At 38.8% G+C, this 19,739-nt stretch overlaps 1 protein-coding gene across 2 annotated transcripts in view; it reads left to right on the top strand.

Annotated features, from left to right (window-relative positions):
- Window positions 1-19,491, top strand: part of LOC127633571 (supervillin-like) — a 91,740-nt gene extending 72,249 nt beyond the window's left edge. For both annotated transcript variants that reach the window (XM_052112772.1, XM_052112771.1), the window contains 18 exons: window positions 642-722; window positions 827-1,010; window positions 1,752-1,924; window positions 2,431-2,586; window positions 4,341-4,477; window positions 5,306-5,453; window positions 6,441-6,586; window positions 6,712-6,887; window positions 7,323-7,461; window positions 8,031-8,328; window positions 8,678-8,935; window positions 9,048-9,255; window positions 10,499-10,632; window positions 13,049-13,204; window positions 13,616-13,759; window positions 15,347-15,459; window positions 16,429-16,584; window positions 17,190-19,491. In XM_052112772.1, the coding sequence (XP_051968732.1) occupies window positions 642-722; window positions 827-1,010; window positions 1,752-1,924; window positions 2,431-2,586; window positions 4,341-4,477; window positions 5,306-5,453; window positions 6,441-6,586; window positions 6,712-6,887; window positions 7,323-7,461; window positions 8,031-8,328; window positions 8,678-8,935; window positions 9,048-9,255; window positions 10,499-10,632; window positions 13,049-13,204; window positions 13,616-13,759; window positions 15,347-15,459; window positions 16,429-16,584; window positions 17,190-17,276 (2,894 nt within the window). In that variant the 3' untranslated portion in view covers window positions 17,277-19,491. The remainder of the gene's footprint in view (window positions 1-641; window positions 723-826; window positions 1,011-1,751; window positions 1,925-2,430; window positions 2,587-4,340; window positions 4,478-5,305; window positions 5,454-6,440; window positions 6,587-6,711; window positions 6,888-7,322; window positions 7,462-8,030; window positions 8,329-8,677; window positions 8,936-9,047; window positions 9,256-10,498; window positions 10,633-13,048; window positions 13,205-13,615; window positions 13,760-15,346; window positions 15,460-16,428; window positions 16,585-17,189) is intronic.
- Window positions 19,492-19,739: the final 248 nt, after the last annotated feature.

Genomic DNA, 19,739 nt, shown 5'->3' with positions numbered 1-19,739 from the left:
CCACTTTCACTTTCACATCTGAAAGTCAAAGTTAAAGTGGAGATTTAGAGTAAAAATGACTTCAATATTGATCTGTTTCTCACCCACACCTATTAGAAGTCGTAAGGATTACTTTTATGTTTCCTTTGTGATTTTTGGAGCTACAAAGTTTTGATTACCATTCACTTGCATTGTATGGACCTACAGAGCTGAGATATTTTTCTAAAATTCTTTGTTTGTGTTCTGCTGAAGAAAGTAAGTTATACACATCTGGGATGGCATGAGGTTGAGTAAATGATGAGAGAATTTTCATTTTTGTGTGAGCTATCCCTTTGAATGCAGCATTATAAATAGCCAGAAGATCTTCAGTATTTCCACAAGAGAATTGAAGGACAAGAATGTCTTAGTTTTTATTTATTTATTCATTTGTATATATATATATATATATATGCTGTTTACATGAATACACCAATAGCTTTAGAGCAATTCAACTTCTTTTTAGATTAAAGATTTAAAAACAGAATATAGACCTTAAACAGAAAATATCATTTACATATACACAACAGTTGATGTATTAGCAGTTCAGTTGTCTGCTTTATCAGGTCTGTGAGTGTTTTTCAGAGTGTCCATGTCTCATGTATAAAATTGTTTCTCTTTGACAGAAATCTCCACCTGTCCTGACGCTGAGGGAGATAAAAGACTTGACAAATTGGAGTCCTTCTTGGACAGACTTCATAATAAATGTTATTTGATTTATTTAATTACTCTAGATATTAATAACATTTGTGTTAATACATAATACAGTTGAGTGATATATGTTTCTCTCTTCAATCCACTTAACATGCAGGCATTCCAGGAACTAAAAACTCCACGATTGAGGTGACTGAGGAGAAAGAGAAAGAGGTGATGACCCTGGATGATGAGGAGACATTTGGGCGGTTCTACAGTTGCATATCACCAACTATCCTGAGCTCCAGTCTCCTGCTGGACGTGGAAGAGGACTTCAGCACTATTCAGACAGACACGCCGAAGTGAGACACTGATTTAATTACTGTGGTATTAAGGCCCTGTTTACACCTGACATTAACATGCATTTTGGGCAATTCATTTAAAACGGAATGACACTAAAGACAGGTGTAAACGGCTTCTTAAAGTTTTGAGAATGTCCACTTAAACCACATTCAGAGGTGGTCGAAAATGCATGTGTAAATGCTTATGCATTTGAAGGTGTTGGGAGTCATTCATACGGAAAATATTTGTGCATTTATCTGTTTTTACAGTTATATTATTAAATAAATAGGCACTAGACATACATCTTTTACCATTGCACCATCAGCATCTTGCACATCGATGGTGTGTTTTTAACACGGTTGGCAAGTTTTCCTATTTAAAAAGCCCATTAGAACAGCAGTGTAGCACCACCCACTCACTTGTCAATTTACCGCTGTGCTAAAACAGCTGTCAACCTTTGGCGGTTTAACGAGGTTTTGAAAGGAAATAACCGTCAAATTGGAAAATGTGCAAAACTGCATACAGTACATTTGCATGCACAAGAACATAATAGATCTTCTTCAGTATACCTGCATATCAACATGCATGGAAATGCTGCAGTTCGTTATTCTCTCTGCAATAATATTTTCAGCTTACCAGTCCTCTCTTGGACATATCTCTGCTGTGGATGTAAAATGACATATCAAAATGTGAATTATGAGGATATATTCTCTATGGTCTTGGTTCTTGCTCTCATGAATGGATTCCCGCTGAAATTCCAGACTTACATCAACAGTTGAGGAACACAAGCGTGCAGTGCGGCCTTCCAGAAAAACGAAAGGCTCAAAGAACCCTCTCCGTGCCTTGGCAGCTCGAGACGACCTCAGACAGACTTACACTGAGCAGAGACTCAACGTGGCATCCGTGGAAACCAAAAGGATACAAATGGAGCGAAGTAAGATTGTACTGTTATTTATTTCATTTTTTTGTTCTGTGTTTAAAGTGTAGAATTTATGTGCCACTAGTGACACCAAAAATAATTTTCCCTGAACTCTCCCCCTGTCCTCAATTGTTCAGTCAAACAGACAGTCCTGTCCCACAGACACATCATTGGTTGCTGTGTTGGGCTGGTTGGGATATTTAAACAAACAGAGCAATGTTTTGGAAGTGTCTCAGAATCACAGTGTTTACACTATTCTTGGAAATTCAATTTATGAATGTCTTACTACTCACAACCTTTAAAAGAAAATATAAAAATGGAAATGGCAGTGTCTTGTGTAGAACATTATTTTTATGCATCTTTCTGGAGATGTAGTCATTATTTGATTTAAGTAATGTGGTGATTAAGAGCCTAATATAGTGCACATTCTTCCCTTCTCCTGTTACGTTAAAGTAGCTTTTTAAATTGTAATTCCAGTTATGAACACTGTTATTTAGTCTTCTTTCTCACTGTGTCTGTAGTGGCAAAGCACTCTAATCTGGCTGACGCGGCTCTGGCAGGTCTGGCTAGCAAGGAGAACTTTAGGAAAGTCAACCTAAGGAGTGTGAAGTCTACAGAGGTGGTGACCAACAACAGCGCTGTGCCTTTCCACAAGCTTATGCTCATCCTCATTAAAGGTAATGTTGTGTCACAAAGAAGTGTGTGTTTAGTGTCTGAGACATAAAGGCTTTTGTTTGATGGTTAAATGCATAGTTCCTTAAAGCTGGCTCCACACTAGCAGACTCCATACATTTTAATTTTGGCCGAGAGTGTCAAACATGCAAACTGTTTTGCTAAGATCTCGCTGTCTTCTGTCAGAGGTATGGCACACTTGCCAATACTAAATGGCGGAGGGGTGACTGACATACCATCTCACCGCAACTCTCGCTCTCTGATCCCCTGTCACGTGGAGCTTGCCAAAATAATAACAAGAGTAAAGCGTGAGCATAAACAATTGTAAAAGAGTGATTTACACCATATACACCATATGGCACCATATAGTGGTTATTTGTGAAAAAAGTGGTTTCAATATTTATATTTATCCATTTAAAATGGCGGCAGACTTGCGCAAAAAGTGACTTGTGTTGGGAAAAATTTGCTTATTTTAATAAAGTGACAGTAATGATTATATTGTTACTGATATTTTAAAATTAGTATTTACTGAACATAAGCAACTTGTGCTTGGTTAAAATTGTGTATATTATTTTATTGAAAATATGATACAACAGGCTTTTGAGGTATATCTCTCAATCACCATTACATTACATTCATGGCCACTGCAAAAAAAAATAATCTGAGAGCTTTGAAAATTCTGACCTATACCTTTTATAAGATCTATTTAAAATGTTAACTAATATTTCTGTTTTCTTATATGCAGCCTGCTCTGCTATTATAAAGATCTCATTATTTTACATTACAAGCTATGAAGATGTCCTCTTACCGTAAGTTCCTGAGACCCATCGAAAAAGGTTTTAGACTTTCCCATTTTTAAATGTAAATATAGTGTTTGGTGCATAAAATACATACTGTATGATGATAAACTGCTTATTAAAAAAGTATATATTACTCATATTGTATTTGATGTGCTGAAATGAACTGTGATACATTTCAGTCCATATTTATAGACCAAGATGAGAAAGTTGTCATGGCCAAACTCAAACATTTGGGATCTCTGAAAAGCCCAGGGAGTCCTCTGATAATACCCCAAGATTTACCACTGTATCATGTATGGGCTAAGATAAACTTAAATAACAATTGTCCTACACAAAATGAATTGCTGTGTCCAGGAGGATAATTACCTTTTAAAGCCTAATGTATCAAATTTGATGCATTAAAAACATGCAAAAAAAAAAAAATCCCCAATATTTTTTATCATTTTGTCTAGTTTTACTAAAAACAGTGTAATGTTGGAAAAAAAAATTTTTCTAACAATTTTCAAAGAATTACTTACAACACAAGTGCCCACCCCAGCAACAGAATTGTTTTTTAAGTAAGTCAGATTTTTCAGTTTTTGATGCCGTTAACTCAGCGGGTCGAGTGAAAATCACTGGAATAATCGCTAGTGTGGCAACGGCTTTAAAATAAAAATTATCATAATTTATTCACCCTCATGTTGTCCAAACCAGAATAACTTTCATTACACCATGAAACACAAAAGGAGACGTTGAGCAGTATGTTAGCCTTAGTCACCATTCACTTGCATTGCATCTTCTTTTCAAAAAATAAAAGTGAATGGTGACTGAAGCTGTCATTCTGTCTAAAATATCCTTTTGTGTTCCATGTGAGAAACAAAGTCATAAATGTTTGGAACATTTGCTTGAATCCGTTAGTATGATTTGCATGTTATATTAATTTTTTGTGCATTGCTTTTAACATTTGTGTGTTCGAACAGGACGCAGGCATGTTCAGGTGCGTCTGGTTGAACCCACAGCCCGCTCTCTGAACAGTGGAGACTGTTATCTGCTCATAACACCCAAACACTGCTTCTTCTGGAGTGGGGAGTTTGCCAATGTCATCGAAAAAGCCAAGGTACACCCACAAAAGCAAAATTATTCACAATGCATGCACAATGTTCCTTACACATAATGTTTTATCACAGAACCAGACTTTTGACAACCAGCATTAAGACTATTCCATTATGAAGCTTATTATTACCAAGAACCACCCGCTGAGACAGTTGTCTGTGCAACATGTAAAATTAATAATCCGTTATTTACGTGACAGATTAATGTGAAACTGACAATATCATAATAATAAACTGCCATGCAATGAAGCAATATCTTAAGTCAGTGGCATGAGTGGAAAATATTTTGTTTGTCCAGAAGTGAGAAGTACTTATTACTACAGACATATTCCAAAAGCAAAGCAGAATATACAATTATGTTTATGTATATCTAGTTATCATGGTATCAAATACCTCAAACAAACTTCTCAATGTCTTTGAAAGGCTTGATGCATTGAACCTCACAAATGTTGTCATCCAAAAAATAGCTCTTGAAAGTGCTCATTGTATCAACCCAGTAGCTTGTAAACATAACTTTCATAACATACCATTTTCCTAGTGGACAGATAAAAACCTGAGAACTGCGAGTACCGAATAAATGTGTAAAGCCAACCATTTAGGTTGTTGCTTGCCATTTTTAGACTGCACTTTCCATTGTGTTAAATATGCACACAAGACGAGCTGTGAATGGTTCAGGGTATGCCTTCTGAATATACAAAATATAATACATTTCATCATGCATTTTTAATACATATTCACTCAGACATGACTATATAACGTATGGTTTTTTACATTTGAGGATGGTCTGTTACTGATGTTGTACATGTGCGTATTTATGTTTGTGTGCATGACAGGGCTCAGAGATGGCCCAGTATGTCCAGACTAAGAGAGATCTGGGCTGCAAGGCTCCTCAGGTCACGCTGCTGGAGGAAGGTATCAACACTGAGAACCGTTCAGCCAAAGAGTTCTGGAGTCTGCTGGGAGGAAAGACTGAGTACAGAGGTACCTACACGTGCATGTAAAAAGATAGTTCACCCAAAAAGGAAAATTCTGTCATCAGAATTACCAGCATGTTGTTCCAAACCAGTACAACTTTCTTCTGTGGATCTCAAAAGGAGATGTTGCTATGTGGAATGTTAGCCTGTTAGCAATCACTTTCATTGCATCTTTTTTTACAATGAAAGTAAATGGTGACTGAGACTCACACTAACATCTCCAATGGTGTTTGGCAATGGAATGAAAATAATATGGATTTGAAACAATATGAGGGTGAGTAAATAATGACTGAATTATATATTTTGGGTGAACCATTTTTAAACTGCCTGGCCATGGACATGCAGCACAGATGTTGAAATGAACACAACATTTCACACACAGTAAACACACTCATTCATTTGTATACACAGACCACAGACGCACTCTTGACCTCAAGCCAGAATACACTCATGTTAAGCAATCAAGCAGAGATTACTCATAATGCATGCCATAATACTTGTTTATTTTATTTATTATTAGCATGTAATTGTCAAACAGCAATAGCTATTAACAACAACATAAAATAAAAATTGACCCTATTTACTTTCTTAATTAACATCTATGGTCTTAGTATGCAAAATGAATCGGTGCATATAATTCTAAGGTAAAAAATGGTGTTCTTAATATTTCATCAAAATTTAATAACCAGGATGAGGTTGGCATGATGCCATAATTTCAGTAGTCGATACCAATACCAAGCTGAGGCTAATTGCAGTCCGAAAAATGTTTGCTTGCAGGATGAAGCAAAGCAATAATTGCATTATCCAGGTCTGTTAGTCTGACTTGTCCAATAATTAGGGAGATTTCCGTCAGACTAAAGCTTTTATATGACAGACAAACTATTGTTTTACATCTGACTGAAATCAAACTTTTAACATACATGTAAACATACTGTGTTATATGTATTTATTATGCCAGTTTTACATCGGTTTCCGCATTCGTGTTGTTTTACAGGAGCAGGAGAGCCGGAGGAAGATGAACTTTACGAGAGTGGTATAGTGGAGTCAAACTGTGTCTACAGGCTGGTGGAGGATAAGCTGCTTCCTTACGAGGAGGCCTGGGCATCTATACCCAGCGTCTCTCTGCTTAACTCTAAGGAGGTCAGACATTTGCAGCCTCTCTTAAACTGTTCAGAATTGTTGTGGCTGTTCAAAGTTTGACTTTGTAAACTCTGCTTGACTCCATGCTTGTGAACTTTACTCATCAATGTGTGCGCGGTGGGTAGGCTCTGGTGTTTGACTTTGGCAGCGAGGTGTACGTGTGGACAGGCAAGGATGTTCCTCTGAGTGACAGGAAGGTGGCAGTGCAGCTGGGCAAACAGCTCTGGAGTGGAGCATATGACTACAGCACTTGCAGGGTCAACCCTATTGATCCCTCCTCATCCAGTAAAGACACCCCAAAGTGAGTGACCAGTCCACTGAACATTCATGCTCACCAATCATGCTGTCTGTTAGCGCTAAGCATAAAAGATGGAGAGATCTTGCCGTTTCTACCATTGCTGATTATGTAGACGATGTCTTTAGCCTTGAAAGAGCTTTATTTACCTCTCCAAAGGTATTGAGCTCAATAGTATGGGGCAGAACAGACATTAAAATGAAGACACATGCCACTGTCTCACAAAAATAAATATATTTTGATTATTTTCAACCGCTTATTGTATCGTATCTCCACAAAACTGCCCCCCAGTGGTTGCATTTGATTTGTGCATCATTTATAGTGCTGTCTGTCTCTGCCTGTCTGTCTGAAAGAAAGGAAGCCTGTCTATAAATCTATAATTTTTCACCAATCATTTTGCCATTTCTCAGTTTCTCTTTGTGTTTGTGTGTGGATGAGTAGACAAGGTGAGGGCAGACCGAGTTGGGCCCTGTTTGGACGTTTGTCAGAACACAATGAGACCGCCTTGTTCAGAGAGAAGTTTCTAGACTGGGTGGAGAGGAAACCCATCAAAGAGGAGCCGGTGGTGGAGGAGCTGAAGGTAACAGACAGAGGGAGGCTGGGTTTCTCCCTGCTTTTCATTTTAAAGTTAATACAGCATAAATATTTGAACCTGAGGGTCTGTTTTCAGTGTGCTCTGAAAATAAAATTTTTGAAGAACATCGTGGTCACTCTTTTCCATTTAATGAAAGTGACTGGCACTGGGGCTGTTAAGCTCTAAAAAATGCTCTTAAAGGATCTTAAAACTAATCCATACAACATGTGCAGTGTATTCCAAGCCTTCTGAAGACATATGATAGCTTTGTGTGAGGGAAAAAAAAATGAAATTTAAGTTGTTATTCACTGAAACTCTTACCTTCCGCTTTTGCCCTCAAATCAAATGTAGTGTCTTTTTAGATGTGTCACATGATCAGGTATGTTGTCAGTGACATCAAAAATAATTTGTTGTCATTTTTCTCGTGACCAAACACCATTGAATGCAAACCTCTTATGATATAACCAAAGGTAGAAAGAAAGTCGCAGGGGTTTGGAACAAAAGGAGGGTGAGTAAATTATTTTTGGGTGAAATATAACTTTTTTTTGCTGATTTTCTTGGGTTTTCTCCTCCAGAGTCCAGTGTCTCAGCACCTTCCCACATGTGACTCTGACCTGAAGCCCTGTGATGTGAGTAAGATGTTGGCGGGTGGGGCAGGTCCTATGAAGATGGTACTGGAGGGTGTGGATGTGCAGAGAGGTCATGGATTGGTCCGTTCTGAGGACGGGCGGCAAGCTGAGCTGGCCACAATAGCTGTGGACGCATGGCATATCCGTGAGTTTGACGATTTTGAGATCCCTCAGGAGAGCGTGGGGCAACTGCACGAGGGGGACACATACGTCATCCGTTGGAAATACTCCATCACTAATGTTGGTAAGTGTGTGCTTGTAACTATTCACTCGTGGGTGCTGTTACATTTGGTATTAACATCCATCTCAGGTGATCCAATCACAGATGGACAGCACTAAATACAGGAGTAAACTGGGTCAAAAAATGTTGTGATCTGATCAGTTAAACCACAGAAACGTGTGTTACCACACCACATTTGCAGTTGTAGCTGATGTTTTTTGATGCTTCTTGGACAACATCAAAGGATCAGCGTCTTGTTTTATTGCTCCAAAACAAGGAGTTCAAATATAGGTTTAAAGTATGAAGTATGAAAGCGACATCATTTAGAAGAATCTTTAAGAGATGCTTAATAAGTTATTTTGTGTTTGTACAGTTGGTAAGAGGCTAAAGCCTGGTGAAGTGAGCACAGCTGGCCCTGGCAGGGAGCGCACTGCATGTTTCTTCTGGCAGGGGCGTCACTCCAGTGTCAGTGGGCGGGGCACATCTGCCCTGATGACTGTAGAGCTAGGCAACCACAGGGGGGCACAAGTGCTGGTAACGCAGGGAAAAGAGCCGCCCTGCTTCCTCCAACTCTTCCAGGGAGGGCTAATCATCCATCGAGGCTCAAGGGAGGATAGCTCCAGCAACGCAGGTAACACACATACAGTAGTATGAACAGCATTGAGTAATAATTTGTTTGCCGGCCCACCTTTCATTTACAGTAATGCTCTGTGTGTTATTGTTTCGGTGGTTGTGTACCTCAGGAGAATGGCATTTGTTTTGTGTGCGTGGAGAGGCAGCGGAGGAGGGCTCACTGGTTGAAGTGGAGTGCTGTTGTGCCAGTCTGCGTTCTCGTGCCAGTTTGGTGCTGCTGGGGGTACAGGCAGGGCAGCTGTACCTGTGGCATGGCTGTAAGTCTCACCCCGGTGCCCGACAGGTTGGCAAGAGGACCGTGGAGCACCTAAATCAATCGTGAGTAGTTTTACCCTTAAAGACCTACACTTTCTCTATGTACTGGATGGGTAGTTCACTGCAAAAAAATAAATAACTAAAATCTTCAAATTTTTGTCTTGTTTTCGAGTAAAGTATCTACATTTTCTTAAAACAAGATATATTTACTTGACAAGCAAAATGACAAGAAGATATTAAGTCTTGTTTTCAGAGAAATCTGACAAAATTAAGTGAACTTTATGCTTAAAACAAGAAAACAAATTGTGCCAATGGGTTGAGAAACCTAAACATGTTATCCTTATGAATTAAATGGTTAGTTCACCCAAAAATGAAAATTCTCTCATCATTTTCTTACCCTCATGCCATCCCAGATGTGTTTGACTTTTTCTTCTGTAGAACACAAAAATGTTTTTAGAAGAATATCTCTGCTCTCTTGGTTCATACAAGGTGAAAAAAGTGAAGGATAACAGAAATCCGAAGGTTCAAAATTGACACAAAGGCAGCTTAAAAGTAATCTATATGGTGGTTAAATCCATATCTTCTGAAGGTATATGATAGGTGTGGGTGAGAAACAGATTAATGTTTAAGTCCTTTTTTACTATCAATTTCTACCTTTGACCTGCCCCAACCAGTAGGTGGCTGAATGTGAAAGTAAAAGTCACTTACACACCAGAATGTAAAAGTGAAAGTGTGTATTTTCAGTAAAAAAAGGACTTAAATATTGATCAGTTTCTTGCCTTTACCTATCATATTGCTTCAGAAGATATGGATTTAACCACTGGATTCTGGTCACCATTTACTTGCATAGTGACTAAATTTAGCTTGATTTCTCTGAAAACAAGGCAATCATGAAATTCTGCTTGTCACATCCAACACTTTTGAAAAGTTGACATGGCCTGTGGCGTAACGTGCTATACTCCCTCCTAATCTATTTTAAATCTATTTTCATTTTGTTAATTCTTGTATAATCATTATGCATACAGTTATATGACCTCAAATTAATTGACTTTTAGAAATTCATTGGCACTGCAGGACCATTTGAATGCACTAGTGAAGGCAAGTTTTAAGAAGTTGATTCAAATATTGAAAAACTTAAAAGAAATGGTAACTTGTCACAGCAACTGAAATGCAATGCATTCATATAAGTTTTAACCTAAAATCTTAATGTTGATTAAAAAAATTTAATGTGTTAGTTTTGCATTAATCAACTGTATGCAAGAATTTGGCTTGCTGAGCATGTGGTGATTGTATATATGTGTTACAGGTGTCCTCGTGAGCTGGGTTTAAACAGTAACAGCAGTTTGAAGGTGCATGAGATAGAGGAGGGAACTGAGCCAAAGGAATTCTGGGATGCTCTTGGCAAACAAGACAGGAAAGCCTATGACTGCATGCTACAAGGTACAAATAGAACCTTTATGAATGCATGTTTTTTTCTTGTTATAATATTGCTACTTGGGTATGTCATTACAACTGTCACGGGCAATCAGAGAGGCAAAGCGCGCACACGCCCAGAGAATCCACAGTCACTTCCAGGACAGCGGTGACACGCGGCGCATGTGGCAGGGCATCCAGGCCATCACCAACTACAGGACAACATCAGTTGCCTGTGACAAAGATGCCTCCCTTCCAGATGCACTGAACGACTTCTACGCTCGGTTTGAAGTGCAGAACGACGTGATGGCGAGGAAGTCCACCCCTCCTCCCAACGACCAGGTGCTCTGTCTTACCACGGCAGATGTGAGGAAAACTCTACGTAGAGTCAACCCACGGAAGGCTGCTGGACCAGACAACATTCCTGGCAGAGTGCTCAGAGGATGTGCAGACCAGCTAGCAGATGTTCTTTCCAACATCTTCAACATCACTCTGAGCAGCGCCGTCGTTCCAACGTGCTTCAAGGCCACCACCATCATCCCCATGCCAAAGAAGTCTTCAGTGTCCTGCCTCAACGACTACCGTCCCGTCGCACTTACACCCATCATCATGAAGTGCTTCGTGAGGCTCGTCATGAGGCAGATTAAGACCCAGCTGCCCCCCTCACTAGACCCACTGCAGTTTGCGTATCGTTCAAACCGTTCAACGGACGATGCCATCACCACAACCCTCCATCTGGCCCTCACCCACCTAGACAATAAGGACTCATACGTTCGAATGCTGTTCATAGATTTCAGCTCAGCATTCAACACAATCATTCCCCAGCACCTGATTGGAAAGCTGAACCTGCTGGGCCTGGACACCTCCCTCTGCAACTGGATCCTGGACTTCCTGACTGGGAGACCTCAGTCAGTCCGGATCGGGAACAGCATCTTCACCACCACCACACTGAGCACTGGGGCCCCCCAGGGCTGTGTGCTCAGTCCACTGCTGTTCACTCTGCTGACTCACGACTGTGCAGCAATGCACAGCTCGAATCACATCATCAAGTTCGCCGATGACACGACCGTGGTGGGTCTCATCAGCAAGAACAACGAGTCAGCACACAGAGAGGAGGTGCAGCGGCTGACGAACTGGTGTAGAGCCAACAACCTGTCCCTGAATGTCGACAAAACAAAAGAGATGGTTGTTGACTTTAGGAGAGCACAAGGTGAACATACTCCGCTGAACATCGACGGCTCCTCTGTGGAGATCGTCAAGAGCACCAAATTCCTTGGTGTTCACCTGGCGGAGAACCTCACCTGGTCCCTCAACACCAGCTCTATCACCAAGAAAGCCCAGCAGCGTCTCTACTTTCTTCGAAGGCTGAGGAAAGCACATCTCCCAACCCCCATCCTCACTACATTCTATAGAGGGACTATTGAGAGCATCCTGAGCAGCTGCATCACTGCCTGGTTTGGGACTTGCACCGTTTCGGACCGCAAATCCCTGCAGAGGATAGTGAGGACAGCAGAGAAGATCATTGGGGTCTCTCTTCCCTCCATCAAAGACATTTACAAAAAACACTGTATCCATAAAGCAACCAGCATTGTGGACGACCCCACACACCCCTCACACAAACTCTTTACCCTCCTCCCGTCTGGCAAGAGGTACCGAAGCATTCGGGCCCTCACGGCCAGACTGTGTAACAGCTTCTTCCCCAAGCCATCAGACTTCTCAATACTCAGAGACTGGTTTGACACACACGTGTCCTGAGTTACACTTTAATAACTGTCACTTTATAACTGTCTGCTACCTCAATAACTGCTATGTGCATAGAACATTATCTCATAGTATGTTATGTTTACATTTTTAGAAACTGTCATCTTTTTGCACTACTGAGTACTGGTCGGCGCTGCACTGTCTATTGTCCTGTTCATTGTCAGTAATTTGTTGTACTGTCCTGTACTTTTTGCACATGTTTGCACGTGCACTTTATATAGGTATATATAGGTAGTTTATATAGGTATTTTATTTCGTTGTGTTGTCTCATGTGGTCCTATGTTGGTCCTTTGTTGTTTTTATGTAGCACCATGGTCCTGGAGGAACGTTGTCTCGTTTTGCTGTGTACTGTACTAACTGTATATGGTTGAAACGACAATAAAAACCACTTGACTTGACAATATATTTCTTAGTGACACCAAGGCTCAGTTCCAAAATCTACTGCTTTCATAAGAAGCAGCCTCGCAAATGACACAATGAAACCTCACACGTGACCAATTTGGAACATTCTATTTAAGCAGGAACTCTCGCTAAACAGCCTTTGCAATGAGAGCTGCCTTAAAAACTGCCTTCATAGGAAACTCACTAAGTTTTGGAACAAAGTCCATGTGTTTATGTGATTGTGATGTGATTCAGCATATATCCACAAGTGATTAAAGACCACATGTGTGTGTGCTTATAGATCCAGGGAAGTATAATTTCACCCCACGTCTTTTCGGTCTGAGTGCCAGCGGTGGGACTTTTCAGGGAGAGGAGCAGTTCGGCCCCACCCAAGTGACAGGTGCTGTCATGGCAATGCCGTTCCTGCAGGAGAACTTGTATTTGGCCCCTCAGCCTGGTAAATAGACTTTTTACAGATATACACTGACCACATATACTCGTAATGTGAATTCAAATTATATTACATGCACACATGTACATGTATTGACATTTCTAGCAGAATATTTAGTTAATTTATTACATAACCTGTATTAACTGAGCTTCAAATGTGCTTATGTGTGGTGCTTCACTGCTGTCCAGGGCCATCTGGATGGATTAGCGTTTACACCTAACATGTGTTTTTGACTACCTTTGTATGTGTTTTATGTGAACAGATAACAAAACATTTGGGACCCATTTACATCAGTATATAGCGCTGTCCTCCATTGATCGGATCACACAAATCCCATTATAATACCCGCTATATACGGGGTCTTACAGTACCGATTGTTTGTATTTTCTTTACAGCTTTCTGTGTCTTTCTCTGTAGCTCTGTTCTTGGTGGATAACAGGATGGAAGTGTACCTGTGGCAAGGACAGCAGTCAGAAGATACAGACTGTACTGGCTCAGCCAAGATCCGCTGGGACAGTGAGAGGAAGTGTGCCATGGAGACAGTGCTACAGTATTGCCAAGGTCAGAAATTGGCTTCTTTATGCAGGGTAATGGTCAAGGAATGGTGTTCGTTGCTCAGGAATAGTTTAATAAAGGATATTCAATCACATCAAGTGTTCCAGCTGGAAGGTTCTCAACTTTTTTAATTCCAGGTAATATCGCTAGTGGTGCAAAAATGATTTACCACTTTGACTTTTTGTACCGACTGTTTGCACCAAGGTTTCCTTTGAAACTTCGCTCTTGGCCTGAAAGAAAATAAAGTCTAGATAGGTAAAATTTGTGAAGACAAACTGTGATGTGGCCTTGACAAAGCGTTACCTGAAAGTTTAAACTAGTTTTAAAAGTTTTAAGTTTGTCAGTTGTACAGACATTATAATAAGACAGACTGTCAAATAAAGCATCTTTACACAGCTGAGTTAAGCCTGCTCTAAGATGCAAAAGCCAGACTAAATGATGCCTGCTCTGACCCACCTCAGTCCCTAATATCAATTCAGTTCTGGTGCTGCTTTGGTTCTGTGTAAATGAAGTGCAGCATCAGAACAGACTTAAACTTTGTTGTTGTCACGATAGAGCATAGATTTCATAATTTAGTTTCATATTTAAAGGTATAACCTCATATATTCATAATTGTATATTTAAAATATTTATCTCATAACATTATTTATACATTTGTAAATGCGGTGTAAATGCATATATGGCTGCTCTGAGCAGCATTAAAATGTCTTGTATATTCACCTACTGTAAATGCCACTTCAGGTGCAGCTTCTGTGCCACCTTTGCAGTATAAAGGTTGCTATAGATAGTCAGATAAACTGTAAGATAGATACATGGAGAGAGAGAGATCAAATTAAAGAAGATCAAAGCCTTTTGTGGGTTTGTTTACATTTGCATTTTTGATGGGTGGAGTTTGAATTAACAAGCATTCTGTTGGCCCATTTTTGAACATTCCATTAATGTAAGTCTATTTGGGATTGGTCCTGTAAGTCTGATCAGAAATAGCAAACCGAGTCAGAAGGTCTGTGCCAAGTTTGTTGGAGGTAGCTTGAAAGCTCTGGGAGTATTCATGAAGGAAAAACAAATCCAAGGCACTCACAAATTAATACAAAGAAAAAAAGCTGTAATTAAAAATAAAGTATATTAGTAAATTACAAAGAACAAACTGGAATTTTTAGGGCAGAGTTTGGCACGTGACTACAACATGTTCTTCTTTCATTGGCTAATCACAATTTAAAAGCAGCTATGTTGAAGATAAAGAAGTGCAGATTCATCAAATCAGAGTTGAAAACTCAGTCAACAACGAGACATGGCCCAACCAGCCACGCTCTAGAAGTATATTGTGTTCTTTGTTTAGGGATCAAAAAAACCTAAACAAATTTCGTTGAATAAAGGTATTTTGGCTTTGTCAAGCCAACACAATGAAATCGACTTTGACTGCAGAGTAACTTTGACTTGACTGCGATTGTTCTTGTGACATTAATTGCTGCTCATTTTAAAAGGTATTTTATGGGTTTATATGATAGTGGATTGACTTTCAGTCATAGTTTTTTATCTAAGTGCCTATTTAATACTTTGCAGAATAATAATGAGCATTTTGTGTTTGTGCTTCAGGGAAGAACTCCAGACGGCCTCCTCAGGCTTACCTGATCCTGGCTGGAGCAGAACCACTCACCTTTACCAACATCTTCCCTTATTGGGAGAAAGACCCACATATTAAAGTACAGGTAAATTATCATGTATGAATACTCTGATCTATTTCAACAATATGCACTTCAGAAATTAAAGATTAATCATGATTAAATACTCTTAGTAGAGGTAGACCTATATATCGTTTTTTCCAATTAATTGGTGCCAGTAGTCGCTTTTTGGGTCTATCTGTTATCAGCAAAATTCTGTGCTAATAGTTCCTGATATTTTTTTAATTCCTCCGTATGATTCTACAGTTAGAGCTTCTTGGTTGTACAGTAGAACAGCAGACTCTTGAGGGGAAATAAATAAAATCACGGACACCTCGTGGGGATTTGCTGCGTCTAATATCAAAATATTGTCATCATTGACAATATTCATCTATATTTTTACCCTCACTTCAATACTTTGTTTTGATGAGATAAATCAAATGTTCTAAATGAAAGTGAGGACATGCAAAGAAAAATGTGACTATATGTAAACGTGCCCTTTTAGCACATCATGTCTCCAACTCCACACCTTGTGAATAATCATACAAAACCTCATCTGGTGAATATTTAGGCTTTAGAAAGCTTCATTTGGCTAATACTTAAATATAGAGGATTTTTACAGAGTCATGTCTTTAACATTTCAAAATAAGTCTCCTAAAAATAAGTACGTAAGTGTATTTCTCGTTTATAGTTAAAAGCCCTGCTTTATGCACCAAATCTTCATTTTTTTTTCTAGTTAGTTAATATTTGTATTTCTTTTGCACAATTAACTGAATCTGGAATTGTATTATTTTGGCCTTGTTGTCTCTGTCTATGCCTGCAATAGTAAGGAATGGCTAAGAATTTTTAAAAACACTCTATAAATAGATTTTTAAAACTGTCAGCCTTTTCTATCCACCACATTTATCGGTATCGGCTAAATACCGATATCAGTATCGGCAATCTGTCTACCTCTAATTCTTAGATATGATCTAAATCTATGGATGATTGACCTATCCCTTGTATATGATTAAATAGGTAGAGGGACCCCGTAATAAAGTGATCCTGGTTAAAGATGCTCTGTCGAAACTCAGCAGACAACAGTACACCCCAGAGGAGCTCACCTCCAAACCCCTGCCAGAGGGAGTAGATCCTCTGCACCTCGAGTACTACCTGTCTGATAAAGACTTCCAGGTACCAGCATCAACTACTTTACTGTATGCTCATACATGACCTTTACTAAACAAACATATTACACAGTTCTCTAGAATACTTGATTCAATCACGGCATTGTGCGGTCAAATAATTTTGTATAATGACCGTTAAACTGTATATGTTTTCCTACATGGCTTTGCTAGTTTGTCTCTCAAATCAGTCCATGACCTCTTCTCACATAATAAAAAGAAATAAGAAGCTTTGCATCAGAGTCCTGATCACACTGTCAGGATTTATGTCGCTATAACGACTGGCTGACTGTAATTATCCCTTATGCATGTCACCCAATCTAGGGGTCAGTAGTTCAGTCTGAAATGGTCATCATGAAACGTGAGTCCTCTTGCATGAGCTCAGTCTATACAACCCAGCGGTTTGTCAATATAGAGGCCAGCAAACTCTCAATTTGGTTTAACGGTTTTCCAGCCGTGTCTTTTCATTGTCAGCCAGCCAAATTAACCAAGGCTCACTTTCTGAAAAAATGGCTCATTTTAACAGACTCTGCAAGAGTTTGCTGATGTCGGCATAGTTATGTGTTAACATAATGCTAAAATAATTGAAGCTGACAGATTTATTTGTTTTTGCAGAGTGTTTTGGAGATGACACGGGATGAATTTCATGCTCTCCCAAACTGGAAACAGCTTAATCTGAAAAAGAGTAAAGGCCTCTTCTAAGCAAGAAGAACTCTTGCATCTGCAATCTGTATATTCACTTCCAGTAATCATGTACTAACGAATTGTGTATTTTCCCTGTACTTTTTAAACAAACCTTTTTTTTATATATTTCAATGTCAATATCATATTTATAACACTAATATGTACAGTTACCTTTTGCCATAGCAATTTCCTGCTTTATACTTTAGTAGCCTTTGGATAAACAAATGATTAAAGTATGCAGAAGTGTTGAGTTTGGGAATAACATGAACAATATAGAAGAAAAAAGGAAATCGGTATGTCGGTAAGCTTGAATTATAAATCTGTATTTTTTTAAATTGTTTTAACCCTGTTGCTGTCGAACTATGACCTTGTAATGCTTTAAACACTAATTATGAAACTTCATGAAACTATCAAAACAAATGGAGGCCTTTCACTTTGTCCACAGAGCTATGTTATTGCAAGATTTTCCATGGAAAGTGAATTGCTCTTTAAGTGATCATTTGTGTACATATTAAAGTGCACTGCTGTAACTGGCAGTACATCATATAAATGATATACAGTGTGATGTGATTCTGATCTCTTTAGTGTGGCTATACAGTAAGAGCTGTCAACAATATTACAAATAACATATGAATGTGTATGTATGTATGCGTGGGTATTTTCAGAGATATGAATGTGTATTGTTTGTCCCATAGTAATGTGCTGCCAGAACATTAGCATTTCTTGGTTGAAAGTAAATTCGTGCCATTCAGTCTTAAACCACTAGATGTCAGTCTGTCTTTTCTGCAGTCTGTGGTGAAATAATGCAACAAATATTTACCAGAACAAGTCCTTCATATGGGTCACCCAGTATTTCATCCTCAATGTATTTTGAAGATGTTATTATAACTACAACGTTGTAATGATTCTAAAAACATTTTCTGTAAAGCAAATGTGTTATTTGTGTCATGTCTTTGGATGTTTTTAATTTTGAAGAGGCAAAGGCATCTTTAGGACACCATTCAAAACTTTTTTTATTTTTATCTACTGATTTTTAAAAAGCACCTCTAAAACCACCATTGCTCCCCAGTTCCTGTGTTTTAAGATAAGTTTGCTTTTGGGTGTTGTACCAATGGCAGAGTATTGCGGACCTGGAGGAAATGCACAAGTGAAGTGGCAAATCAGAGGTATGTAAAATCACCACTGGATCTTTACTGGAATATTGGTTGACAAATTAGAGAAGAAAAAATAATAACCACACACTGCTGATGTAAGACAGTACTGATCAAATCTAGCCTTATTAGGGGAAGATTTGATTATTTCTACCTAGTTAATAGATAATATGTGGAGTATTGAAATGTGAGAGACCCAAGACTTTTTTAATAGCTTGAAAAATATCCATTTGATACTTAATGACTTTTCATAATCAAATGAGAACTGATTATGAACAAAGTTTCAAACCTGATAGCACACTTGAAATGTCCTCCATGAAAAATGCTCAAAAAACTCTGGCAGTCCTGCTATTTAGATTTATTAAAATGTTCTACAATGTGTTTCACTGGGGGTCAAATTGACCCCAAACTGACACAAAGTTACTAGAATGGATGCCAGTCACATTTCTGAAAAGTGCATGTCTACATTGTGATAACACAGAGGGATAAAGCTTTAATAATATCTGCCTAATGGTTTGAATTTGGTCAGAGGCACATATTCAATCATTTTAAAGGGAAAATAAGAGGTTAACGGTGAAAGTTCTAATATTACTATTATTATTTCTATATGTATAGCATTGGGTTCTGTGGGACCCCATTAAAACAGTTTAGTCTATCTCAACAGAATGTGAGGGTTAAGAATGTAAAGAGTAATGTCAGTTATTATGTTGTGCCCAAGTAAAGAATTGATGTCAATAGCAGCACTGCCTTGCGGCCTCCGCTCATAAAATGTCACAGCCTTTTCACACACACATTGAATTAATCACCACCACAGATGGTAGAGTCTGTCTCTCAGAGAGCCATCTTACAAGATTACCGTAGTTTAATTATTTAATTCAGAGCGTTATAGAAGCACATCTTCACAGGGGAATTAAGAGAGTACTGTGGATCTTTGTGACATCAGCCGCATTTGATCTTTGTGACAATACAATGCCAATTAATCAAGGAATGTGACAAAGTATTTCTGTTTGTATTTATACTGTATTACTCCCCTAAACTAATGGCTTCACAATGCTACATTAAAAAAAGCACGATATTTGCCAATCCATGCCATGTGCTTTGAATACCAAAAATGATGATAGATGTTATTTCTTCAATTCTTTGTTCTTAATGTGGTATATACTGTAACTGTTGAGTGAGTGGATATGAAAAATGGTAAAGGAGTATTATATACAGCCTTAAAAAATACAGTCCTGTCCTTGAAGTGCTAATTGACTAAGAATGTTTAACTAATTATTGCAGGTTGGCATTTTTAGAAGGACGGAGGGCCTCAGGGAAAAAATGGGTTCTG

The sequence above is a fragment of the Xyrauchen texanus genome, chromosome 40 (assembly GCF_025860055.1).
Source record: "Xyrauchen texanus isolate HMW12.3.18 chromosome 40, RBS_HiC_50CHRs, whole genome shotgun sequence".
NCBI lineage: Eukaryota > Metazoa > Chordata > Actinopteri > Cypriniformes > Catostomidae > Xyrauchen > Xyrauchen texanus.
Note: the sequence above shows the minus strand (reverse complement) of the source record. Positions and strands in the feature narration are given on the sequence as shown.